Source organism: Cebus imitator, unplaced genomic scaffold (genome assembly GCF_001604975.1).
Source record: "Cebus imitator isolate Cc_AM_T3 unplaced genomic scaffold, Cebus_imitator-1.0 Scaffold283, whole genome shotgun sequence".
In the NCBI taxonomy this organism is placed as follows: domain Eukaryota; kingdom Metazoa; phylum Chordata; class Mammalia; order Primates; family Cebidae; genus Cebus; species Cebus imitator.
In genome coordinates this window covers 1,138,105-1,151,008 of record NW_016107598.1, presented here as the reverse complement: position 1 = coordinate 1,151,008, position 12,904 = coordinate 1,138,105, and the positions used below count along the sequence as shown (strand labels likewise).

Below are 12,904 nucleotides of genomic sequence, written 5' to 3'. Positions count from 1 at the left end.
TTTTTGAGACAGAGTTTCGCTCTTGTTACCCAGGCTGGAGTGCAATGGCATGATCTTGGCTCACCGCAACCTCCGCCTCCTGGGTTCAAGCAATTCTCCTGTCTCAGTCTCCTGAGTAGCTGGGACTACAGGCATGCACCACCATGCCCAGCTAATCTCTTGACCTCGTGATCCACCTGCCTCAGCCTCCCAAAGTGCTGGGATTATAGGCGTGAGCTATTGCGCCTGGCCTATTACTGAAATATTTTTAAGCCACGAGTATGTATACACATCTATTCAACCCATGGTATGTTTATTTTATTTCTTTTTTTAGTTGGATGAAACAAGATAAAAACTTACCATTTCTTTGGTTTAATCTCTTTTTAAATTTAATGAAAATGAATATCAATAATTGCTAAGAAAAAATATTTTGTGTTTGCTATTTCTTTTATTTGCATCAAATGCTTATTGTCTAAAAGTTTAGTATACTTTAGGCTTTTGATTTGTGACTTTAAACCAGAAGTATTATGATAAAACTAGTAAATAATATGATAAACATTTCTGGTTGTGTATTTTACAGATGTTCAGCATTGTATACAAAGATATGTTTTCACATTTACTTTCACTTACATTCCTGCATGTATTTCTCATTAGCAATCTGTGTGCTAAGTAAGGCAAGTATTAACATTTTCAAATTAATTAACGATAGGCTGAAGTTCAAAATTGTCAAGTCACTTCTTCGGGCCATGCACAGGAATCAAAGAAGGCAGAATTAGAACTCTAAGCTTCTTTCTCGCTATCCAAAATTTTTCTGTCAAATTCAATGAATTGTGATGCTTTAAAAATTCTAATCATTTATAATCGGTTAACAGTTATTTAAAGTCCGTGAAAAGCATAAAAATAGTACTTTGCCTATGTTTGAAATGGATGACAGCAAACCTTCCCTTCATCTGTCTGGCCCCCACTTTTTGTCCAGAGAACTTAAAATGGGAACACATTTTCACATGGCCACTACTTACTTATCCAGAGCTTTGGTGTTTCCTGAATCACACACATCTTTGTTTGTCGGCAACTCCACATCTGGAAGCTCAGGGGGCTGGGCAGCTGGCATGAAGTAAACGCACACAAAAACATCCATGGGTGTTTTTTCTTGACAACAGTCTTCAAACTTAGAATTCTTTGTGGATAAATGTTCGCAGATTTTTACTGTGTGTAAAGGCAGCTACAAAACAAATGGTTTGTGCATTGTCAGTTTCCTGATAGTCTAATTTAAAATAAAAATTACATAGGCTTTGGCATCATATTTATGAAAGTCAGTGTGAATACTCTCAGAAAATTGGTAAAATATTTGGAAAGGCAATTTGTCAATATGTACTAAAAGTCTTAAAAATGTACAATTTTATTTTTAAAAATTTATGGTCAGAAAATAATTATGGATAAAAGGACAACCACTATAAGGCTATTAAGTGCATCATTGCTTAAAATATTAAAAAACCAACACAACCTAAATACAACAATAGAGGATTAATAAAATAAAAATATGCTGTGTCTAGGTAGACCGATGTAATACATGACATAGATATATGCAACAGACTCCTATTTTGCCATTATAAATCCTTATAGAAAAACATCTATTAACACAGACATGCATTTTTAATGGAAAAGGACAAGGCAACACAATGTATCTATTACTACAGAGATTGACAAGACCTTGGAGACGGACCTTCAGCTAAAGCAATTATTTGCATAGTTTTAAAGGATTTTGAAAACGAAAAATGGTAAAAAAAAAAATTGAGATGGGCATCAAATTATAAAAAGTATAATAAAAACAGTAGTAGCTTCTACTAGTATAATGGTTGAAGTGCTGCCTAATGGAACTTTATGCAATAATAAAAATGATCTGTATTTGCACTGTCCAATATTACTGTGCATTTGAAATGTGGTTAGTGTAACTGGAGAGCTGAATTTTAAATCATATTCAATTATAACTATGTTTAATTTTAAAATTAAATTTAAAAGACCACATGTGGTGATGAATACCATACAGTGCAAGTAGCATAAGGTCTTGGGAATCAGATAATCTCATCCTTGCATATGGACTTTGCCACTTACTAGTTGTGTGGTCTCAAATTATTGACCCTTGCTAATTTTCTGTTTCCTCATCTGTACAGTGGCACTAAGAATTATTATTTATGTCTCGTAGAATACATGTGAGCATCCATGAAGATAATGCACATGAACTAGGGCTTAGAAGAGTCCCTGCCAGAATATCAAACGCCGCATGTTCTCACTCATAGGCGGGTGTTGAACAATGAGAACACATGGACACAGGGAGGGGAGCACTACACACTGGGGTCAGTTGGGGGGAAATAGGGGAGGGACGGTGGGGGATGGGGAGTTGGGGAGAGATAGCAAGGGGAGAGATGCCAGATGTAGGTGATGGGGAGGAAGGCAGCAAATCACACTGCCACGTGTGTACCTATGCAACAACCTTGCATGTTCTTCACTTGTACCCCAAAACCTAAAATGCAATGAAATAAATAAATGGGAAAAAAATAAAGGCAAAATAAAGACATCTACAGATAAACAAAATGGAACTGTCCATACACCAGCACTACAAGAAATACTAAAATAAAGTTCTTTAATTTGAAGTGAAAAAAAAAAAAAAAAAAAAGAAGAGTGCCTGCCACTCAGCACTTGGCATTCAATACCTGGTACATGGTGATAATGATAAGAAAGATTGTCTTACCTCTTTGGCCATGCAGTCATCAGAGGTAGACTCACAGCATTTGGAGAGGACGATAGTAATATCCTCAGCTACTGGCAAAACATCCTCCAGATCAGCAGTAGGCACTTTTTGGCCTAACTTTATGAGATTGCTAAACATTTAAAAATAAATTTGTTAGCTTATCAACATTCTCAGTTTTCTTGGTTTCAAGATGAACACACTATTGGGAGAAATAATATCACAGTTTCAACTCTTTGGCCTCAAGAGCTACACGGGAGCACATCTGCCATGTGATAGATCTTATGTACCAAAGCCAAAGACTCAAGATTGAAAGATCCCTAATGAATCTTTCCAAATGTTCAGTACTCAAATGCAGGTTCTCTTCTTCCAAGCTCTATATAGTTAAAGCTCTATATAGTTAAAATGTTCGCTATAAAGCATTAGTGAAGCAATCACAAATGTCTCTTTCCCTCTATTCATAAGGCCAATGTTGTATTTTTTTGTGGCCTCTCATAAATTGTAAAAAGTATTTTTTATAAATTTTATTAGAAACTATAGATAAAAGAAGTATTAAAAGACCTTTTAGCTTTACCATGGAGTTAATAACTGTTCACATTTTGGGTGTGTAAACTTTAAGTATTTTATATGTGAATGGTATGCTATACTATTCTCATATTTGTCTTCTTCATTTAATATACCAGGAGTATCATTAGGTTTTTTTTAAATATTAATATTCCTAATATATCATGAATATGATAAAATATTATTTTAAAAAATTGTGATAAAATGACATTAAATTTACTATCTTAACCATGTTTAAGGTGTACAGTTTAGTATTTAAGTATATTTACATTGCTTTGCAACAGATCTCTAGAAATTTTTCTTGTGTAAAACTAAAACTCCATACTCATTAAACACTGATTTGCTCCCCACTTCCCCTCCCTCACCCTCCTATCCCTTGGCAACCACCTTTCTATTTGTTGTCTTTATGATTTTGATTACTTTAAATATTTCATATGAGTGGGATTATATAGTATTTGTCCTGTTGAGACTGGTTTATTTCACTTAGCATAATGAAAGTCCTCATGGTTCATCCTTGTAGCATGTGACAAGATTTTCTTCTTTTTTTCAGGCTACATAATATTCCATGGTATGTATATACCACATTGTCTTTATCCATTCATCTGTTGATGGACATACGGGTTGCTTCCACCTCTTGGTTATTGTGAATAATTCTGCAATGAACATGGAAGTGCAAATCTCTTTGAGATCCTGCTTTGAATTTTTAAAATATATACCTAAAAGTAGAACTGATGCATTGCATGTTATTTCTATTTTTAATGTTTTGAAGGACTTCCATACTGTTTTCCATAATGATTGCACCATTTTACATTCCTATCAACAGTGTACAAGAATTCCAATTTCTATGCATCTTTGCTAACATTTGCTAGTTTCTGTACTTTTGATAGTGATTATCCTAATGGGATACCTCACTGTGGTTTTGGTTTGCATTTCTCCCATCCCAGTATTATACTAACCAGGCCTGACTCTGCTTAGCCTCTGAGATCAGATGAGATTGGGCATGTTCAGAGTGGTATGGTGGTAGACTTGATTTACATATCTCTTAAGGTTAGTGACTTTGAGCATCTTTTCATGTTTATTGGCCATTGTGTATTTTATTTCAATAATTGTTTATTCAAGTCTTTTATCCTTGTTTTAATTAAGTTACTTGGTTTTTGTTGTTGTTGAATTATAGAAGTTCCTTATAAATTCCTAATATTAACCCCCTTATCTGATATATGATTTGCAATATTTTCTCCCATGCGGTAGGTTGCCTTTTTACTCTGTTAATTGTGTCATTTGATATGTAGAAGTTTTTTGTTTGTTTGTTTTTTCCTTGTTGTGGAGAATGGGGTCTTGCTGTATGGCCCAGTCAGGTCTCAAACTCCTGGGTTCAAGATATCCTCCCTCCTCTTCCTCCCTAAGATCTAGGATTACAGGCATGAGCCACCACACCTGGCCAGAAGTTTTAAAGTTTGTTGTAGTTTCATTTATTTATTTATGCTTTTCTTGCCTGTACTTTGGTGTCATATGCAAGAAATCATTGCCAAATCCATTATCCTGACAGCTTTTCTCCTATGTTTTCTTCTAGGAGTTTTATAGTTTTAGGTATTAGCATTTGATCTTCAATTTATTTTTGAATTAATTTGTATATATTATATAAAGTTCCAACCTCATTCTTTTGCATGTAGATATGTGGTTTCCCAGGATCATCTGTTGAGGAGACTATCTTTTAATCTCATGGTTTAATCTTGGCACCCTTGTTGAAAATCATTTGGTCATATATCCAAAAGTTTATTTCTGGACTCTCTATTCTGTTCCATTGGTCTATATATCTGTCTTCATGCTAGCATCACACTGTCTTAATTACTGTTGCTTTGTAGTATGTTTTAAAACCAAAAGTGTTAGACCTCCAATTTTACGCTTTTTCAAGATTTTTTTGGCTACTTGGGATCTCTTGAGTATTTTAGTATATGTTATTTTCTATTTCTGAAACAAACGCCAGCAGGATTTTGATAGAGATTGCATCAGTCTCTAGATTGCTCTCATTTAAACAGTGTTAGGTCTTCCAAACCACAAGTATGTCCTGTATTTCCATTTATTTGGATATTTTAAAATTTCTTTTAGCAATGTTTTATAGTTTTCATTAAATATTCCTTTATTATATAATTTTAACAATATAATGTAATAACCAAGAGGCAGAAGCAATCCATTTGTCCATCAGCAGATGAATAAAGTAAATATGGTGTACACACACACACACACACACACACACACACACACAGTGGAATATTGTGTAGCCTTAAATAATATGTAATGTCATAATTAACTTGGAACACTTAGAAAAAACTCTAATTTTTTAATTTTAAAAAGTGGTAGCAACATTTTTTGGCTAAATATTTGTTCATAGCAAATGACATTTTCTTGAAGTACATTTCTAGACAGTAGTACATATGGTGGCTTTATATTATAAATTCTTCTGCTTTACCCACCAAATACACTATCTCTGTGTAAAAAGAAAGCTATAGAAAGAACTAGAAAAGCTGTCATTGAGTATTCAAGTAGTTCTGAGGGAATGTTATATTTAAAGAACTTATGTAGTTTCTATTTCCATTACAGAAGCTTATTATTATTCATTGCTGGCAAGAAGTTCTTTCATTACTATTAGAGGAAGAAAGCTTGTGGGGTATATTAGAAGGAATTAAAGTGACTGTAAGTACTGAGGGAAGAAAAGTTGGCAAATCTAGATGTTTGAGAAGGTATGAGAGACATGCAATCTAGAAACTACCAAAATTAAAATACAGGTTAACAGTAGTAATACAAAAGTCAAAGGGAAGTTTGCAAATATAAGGTTGATGTGGTTTGGCTATGTCCTCACACAAATCTCAGCTTGAATTTTAGCTCCCACAATTCCCACATGTTGTGGTAGAAACCCGGTGGGAGGTGATTGATTTATGGCAGTAGGTCTTTCCTGAACTATTCTTGTGATAGTGAATGAGTCACAAGACCTGATGGTTTTAAAAGCAGGAGTTTCTCTGCACAAGCTCTCTCTTTGCCTGCTGCCATCCATGTAAGATGTGATTTGCTCCTCCTTGCCTTCCACCATGATTGTGAGGCCTCCCCAGCCAGGTGGAACTGTAAGGCCAATTAAAACTCGTTCTTTGGTAAATTTCCCAGTCTCAGGAATGTCTTTATCAGCAGCATGAAAACAGAGTAATACAATAAATTGGTAGAGTGGGGGTTGCTAAAAAAGATACCCCAAAATGTGGAAGCAACTTTGGAACTGGGTAACAGGCAGAGGTTGGAACAGTTTGGAGGCTTAGAAGAAGACAGTAAAATGTGGGAAAGTTTGAAGCTTTCTAGAAACTTATTGAATGGTTTTGCCTAAAATGCTGATAGCATTTGGACAATAAGGTCCAGGCTGAGGTGGTCTCTGTTGGAAATGAGGAACTTGTTGGGAACTGGAGCAAAGGTGGCTCTTGTTATGTATTAGCAAAGAGACTGGTGACATTTTGCCCCTGGCCTAGAGATTTGTGGAACTTTGAACTTGAGGAAAATGATTTAGAGTATTTGGCAGGATAAATTTCTAAGCAGCAAAGCATTCTGGCAGATAAATTTCTAAGCAGCAAAGCATTCTGGCAGGATAAATTTCTAAGCAGTAAAGCAATTAAGAGATTACCTGGGTGCTGTTAAAGGCATTCAGTTTCATAGGGAAGCAGAGCATAAAAGTTTAGAAAATTCACAGCCAGACAATGCAATAGAAAAGAAAAGCCCATCTTCTGAGGAAAAATTCAAGCTGGCTGCAGACATTTGCATTAGCAAAAACAAGCTGAATGTTAATCCCCAAGACAGTGGGGGAAAATGTATCCAAGGCATGTCAGAGGTCTTCACAGCAGTCCATCTCGTCAGAGGCCTGGAGGACTAGGAGGAAAAAGTTGTTTCATAGACTAGGCCCAGGGTCCTTGTGCTGTGTGCAGCCTAGGGATTTGGTGCCCTGCATTGCAGCTGCTCCAGCCATGGCTAAAAAGGGACAATGTAGAGCTCAGGCCATGGCTTCAGAAGGTGCAGGCCTCAAGCCTTGGCAACTTCCACATGGCATTGAGCCTATGGGTGCACAGAAGTCAAGAATTGGGGTTTGGGAACTTCTGCTTAGATTTCAGAGGATGTATGGAAACACTTGGATGTCCAGGCAGAAGTCTGCTGCAGTGGCAGGGATCTCATTGAGAACCTTTGGTAGGGCAGTGATACAGGGAAACGTGGGGTTGGAGCCCCAATATAGAGTGCCTACTGGGCCACTGGCTAGTGGAGCTGTGAGAAGAGGGCCACCATTCTCCAGACCCCAGAATGCTAGATCTACCGACAGCTTGCACTATGCTCCTGGAAAAGCCACAGATGTTCAACGCCAGCCTGTGAAAGAGTACCTTGCAAAGCAACAGGGGTGGAGCTGCCCAAGACCATGAGAATCCACCTCTTGTATCAGCATGACATGGATATGAGACATAGAGTCAAAGGAGATCATTTTGGAGCTTTAAGATTTGACTGCCCCACTGGATTTTAAAGTTGCATGGGGCCTGTAGCCCCTTTGTTTTGGCCAATTTCTCTCATTTGTAATGGCAGCATTTACCCAATGCCTTTAGCCCAATTGTATCTAGGAAGTAACTAGCCTGCTTTTGATTTTAAAGGATCAAAGGCAGAGGGACTTGCCTTGTATTAAATGAGTCAGTGGACTGTGGACTTTTGAGTTAATGCTGAAGTGAGTTAAGACTTTGGGGGATTGTTGGGAAGGTATAATTGACTTTGAAATGTGAGGACATGAGATTTCAGAGGGGCCAGAGGTGGAATGATATGGTTTGGTTGTGTCCCCACACAAATCTCATCTTGAATTATAACTCCCATAATTTCCACATGTTGGAGGAACCCAGTGGGAGGTGATTGAATTATGGGGATGGGTCTTTCCTGTGCTGTTCTTGTGATAGTGAATTAGTCTCATGAGATCTGATGGTTTAAAAAACAGAAGTTTCTCTGTACAAGCTCTCTCTTTGCCTACCCATCTATGTAAGATGTGATTGCTCCTCCTTGCCTTCCACCATGATTGTGAGGCCTCCCCATCCATGTAGAACTGTTAGTCCAGTGAAGCCTCTTTCTTGTGTAAATTGCCCAGTCTCGGTTATATCTTTATCAACAGCATAAAAACAGACTAATACAAAGGCAGATAACTAGTGAGAATAAATTAATGAAGGGCAAGAGATATATACTGTATACACAAGCCTTCATACCATAAGTAAGAATTCAGATGTCTTGTCCCAAGAAAAATTGGGCAAGTCAAATAATAGGTAATAAACATAAAAAGGTTTTTTGTTTTGTCTTTTGCTTTTTTGTTTGTAACATATGCTAATATGAACACTGAAAAAATATTTTCTAGTGGTCAACTATATGGTAAAGATTGATTAAAAGCAAATCTCATGGTTTATGACATAACCTTGTTCCTTATTCTTCATAGTCTGTATAGAGAGAATAAAACAATTTGGCCATATTTTTAAAGATTATTTAAGCATAAAACTCTATTTTATATCTTCCAATGCAGACATCTTCTTAAAGAGCCATACTATTATGGATAGATAATGCAGACCTAAACTTCTAAATATGAGGATGGTGCTCAATGTTTACCTGAGCCTTGATTTCTTCTCCCCATAAGCAGCATATTGTGAACAGACTCTATTTGACATAGTGGTGAGAAGTGATAAATGTTTAATCTGGAGTCTCTAGAAAAGAAGTGAAAGAATCCCATTAGATGGTCAGGGTTCCTTGGAAACCATATAAATGGCAAAGATAGGGATGATTGCATGATTTTTTTTTTTATGAAGAGGAAACTGAACACTGATGAAAGAAACTTATTGATATTTCTTTTCCAGAGGTATTACATTTATTTTCCAGCTAACAAGATGAAAGGGAGGCATTTCAGAAACTTTTACTGATTGCAAAATCTCAATTTCTACCATTGTCTAAAAGGAATGCTATTAGAAGAAAAAAACATAAACATGTAATAAGTAAAATGGGACATACCTCGTTCAAAAAGCATGCAGTTGGGTTTTCAGAGATACAGCAGGACCCTATCATGGAGAGATAACTCTTTGTGTAACTGACTAAAAGTGACAGAGGAGCTTGTCCATAATTAGTGGAATATTCCCACATAAAGCTGTGGAGGAAAAAATAGAATTAGTCAAAAAAGTTGTGAATAAACAAAACCTACTTTTCTTTTTTGAGCCAGTATCTTGTCTTGTCACCCAGGCTGGAGTACATTGGCACAATCATAGCTTGTGGAAGTCTCAACCTCCTGGGCTCAAGTGATCCTTCTGCTTCAGCTTCCTGAGTAGCTGGAATTACAGGTGTATGCCACCATGTTCATCTAATTTTTTAATTTCTTATAGAAATTAGGTCTCGCTAATTGGCCCAAGTTGGCCTTGAACTCCTGGGTTCAAGTGGTCCTCCCACGTAAGCCTCCCAAAGTGCTGGGGTTACAGGTGTGAGCCACCATGCTCATCCCCCAAAACCTACTTTTTAGTAAGTATGTTGATGGAGCAAGGATATATGTTACATTTATAGTTTAATATATAAAAACACTAAGAATTTAGAGAAAAGGCTATAATACTGATCACTATTAATATATTCATTAAAAATAGATTTCTAAATTTCTGTGTTTTTTGCTTGAGAGGAGGGGCCATTTGTTCCTTTGTTCACTTCATGTCTAGATAGGTGCATCACCCATGATAGCTGCTTGTTAATTAAGCTGCTGATTGAATTAATTGAAATAAATGTAATTACTAGATTTGCTTTTTCTTATGTATCTCAGTTTACTTTAGATAATTGTTATGTATACATTACTTAATTTTCTGGAAATAATTTCTATTTTTGGGAATAGATGTCCTTACGAATCTAAAAGGGACTCTGAAATTCAATCCTCTTTGAAAATTGATAGGAATGAGCAATCCTACTAATTTTTGCAATTTGTGATCATTTGAAATGACATTGCTTTTGATTTTTGAATATATATGTATTTCTTACTTTAATAAATGTATTTACACCCATTTTTGTTCATTTTTGTGACCTACCAGACTAACATAAAGAATCAGTGTGTAATCCGGTCACTTATGCCCATTAAACAATGAAAATATCAAGGTTGCATGTTTACTTGATGTAGTAGATGCTCATATTCACATATGCATGTCATGTTTCTGGGATGTATAGGAGTGAAGAGAAAAGCTGTTCATTTTTTATGGTTTACTAGAAATTAAGTACTTAAAATATGTACAGCAATAAAATGCTTCTATCATATGACATATGCAATGATCTTTAGCATCAGAGAAATCACCACAGGGGCTGTCAATATTTGAAAATATATCATGTGGACAGGAGACTCAAGTGATTCTGATTCAGATAATAGGATTAGGGTTGCTAAGAGTTTGGGAAAATTGATTTCATCTCTGAGAAGGACATACACAAAACTCAGCACCAAACGGAAGCTGAGTTTTGGATGAGAGTCAAGCTCTCAGAATTTGTTCAGGTTGCTGTAGAGGAAGTGTTTGCACAGAGTAGGGGGTTAGATTAGAGTCATTTCTGATATCTTAAGCCCTAAAGCTCTATGATGAAAATGCTCACTGATTAGCAAATTCCTTTGGATTTTTCCTGAACGCCTCACAGATTTCATCATTTGTGGGTTCCACATAGGTAGGGAATTCTTGTGGCGGGTGCTTCAGAGCCGCCATGCAGAGCTTCCGTTCCAGTCCTTCTTTGGTGCAGCACTCGGCGGTGCCTGGGTGAACCGGGAATGGAGAGTTACTTTCACAGGACTTGGCAGACAGTGCTGAGGTCTGGAAGAGAAGAAAAAAGGAAACTCATCTATATATGTAAATTTCCAGGCTCTTAGATCTCCATTCAATATAATATCTTAGCCTATAATTAGAAAATTCTCATTCGTAACTGTGTATTCATGCCAAGGGCGCCATGAGGTGATTTTTCAACATGACAAGTTGTATGATTATCGGCAAGTATAGAATCTTATTTATGTTAATAAATGACTCCTCAGAGTAGAACAAAAATATAACTTTGAATAATAAATGGACGGCGTTTATCTGATGAGAGCCATTAGGATTGCATTCTCTAGCCCAGTGTTCCTCCATGGGGATATTAACATCTCTGAGGATGAAAGGGTCATTTGAAAAACTTCCACTGGTGATTCTGTCATCATCTCCCACCTGCTTTCTGCTGCAAATGCCCCATTAAGAGTGAGGAGGACCTCCCTCTGTTTATGAAATGAGCAGACTCTTGATTGCTGGCTCTTTACTAGGAAAACTACATTACTTTTGAAAGTTTGTTTGGTGAATAAATATAATTTTTAAGTTGTAAGAGCTTTTAGAGACTGCTTAACTGTTGGAATTCGACCTGTTGGGGTGGCTGGCAAAATATTAAAGATATATTGGGAAAAGTAATAGATTAGTCTCAAACCTTTTGGAAGGCTGAAAGGTTTTACTGGGGCAGGCCGAAGGTGGCAGGTCCATTAAGTTAGGGGGAAGATAGGGCAATAAGATTCTTTTCCCAGTTTAAGTCTGTTTACCCCACATCCCTTTGTCTCTAACTGTTTACTCACGTGAACTTTGTGCTGGATAGCCCACTCGGGGGGTGAGTAAAGGGGAATTACCTGTTAATAGTGTTTACTCTGGGCCCCAGAACCTAAAGCTTTTACCATTCATATGACTACTCTTTTAATCATGTTAATTATCCACAAGTGTGTTAACTTAGAACCTCTGTTATAAAATCTTGAGGGAATAAATGTGTGGATGTACAGCGAGGCTGGGTCGATTGGTTGCATTTCGCCCTCTGAAAGCAGTCAATGGCCATCCCTAGCCCACTTGAAATGCTGTAATGGTGTGAGAGTGCATTCATTCGTCTGTGGTTGAGTCAGGGTCTGCAGGTCAGACTCCACAGGTGGTGACTGATGTCTCATTCTACATTATTTACATTCTCTTACCTAAGGATTCTTGAGCCTGCTTTTGCATCAGAATTACTTATACATAAAATAAAAAGTGCTTTGGTTGCACAACGCAGGAATTATGTTTCAGTAGGTGAAAGATAGGGCCTGAAAATCTGTTTTTCCCAAAGCTCCAAGATTTATGTGCAAGTACAGTGTAGGTTGAAAACAACTGATGCACCTTCATTTACTGATTCAGCAATGATACACTGATACCTGTGAGCAGACTAAGCACCATCAAGGCAATCATAGCATCAAAATGTTCTTTTTAGAAACAATTTGATATTTGAAATTAAAATCTAAAATAGAAATAGCATAGAGGAAAAAAGATTAGAAATAGTCATCATGGAAAAAATTACCTTGGGATTTATATGGGAAAAAGTACTTTGACATTCTTATAGTCATCTTTTTAAGGTAAAGTTTCTAAAAATCTTTTCTACCAGTGAAGGATGGCAATGTGATAAATCAGTTATGTAAACTAACCTCTCACCCTCTCCCATATCATCATTTCTTCAGATTTGGAGAAGTTAAAAATTAGATTCTTTCTCTTTTTTTCACTTCTCTCTCTTTTCAGTCCATCTTTTTCCTTTCCATTAATTTCTCTGGCAACC

The 12,904-nt window shown here is 36.6% G+C and overlaps 1 protein-coding gene across 1 annotated transcript in view; it reads right to left on the bottom strand.

Moving 5' to 3' along the window:
* Window positions 1-12,904, bottom strand: part of GC (GC vitamin D binding protein) — a 41,080-nt gene that overhangs the window by 14,802 nt on the left and 13,374 nt on the right. Inside the window, exons 3-7 of the mRNA XM_017501626.2 lie at window positions 10,925-11,159; window positions 9,332-9,464; window positions 8,936-9,030; window positions 2,729-2,858; window positions 999-1,201 (exon numbers count right to left, since the gene is read on the bottom strand). Of these exons, the coding sequence (XP_017357115.2) occupies window positions 999-1,201; window positions 2,729-2,858; window positions 8,936-9,030; window positions 9,332-9,464; window positions 10,925-11,159 (796 nt within the window). The remainder of the gene's footprint in view (window positions 1-998; window positions 1,202-2,728; window positions 2,859-8,935; window positions 9,031-9,331; window positions 9,465-10,924; window positions 11,160-12,904) is intronic.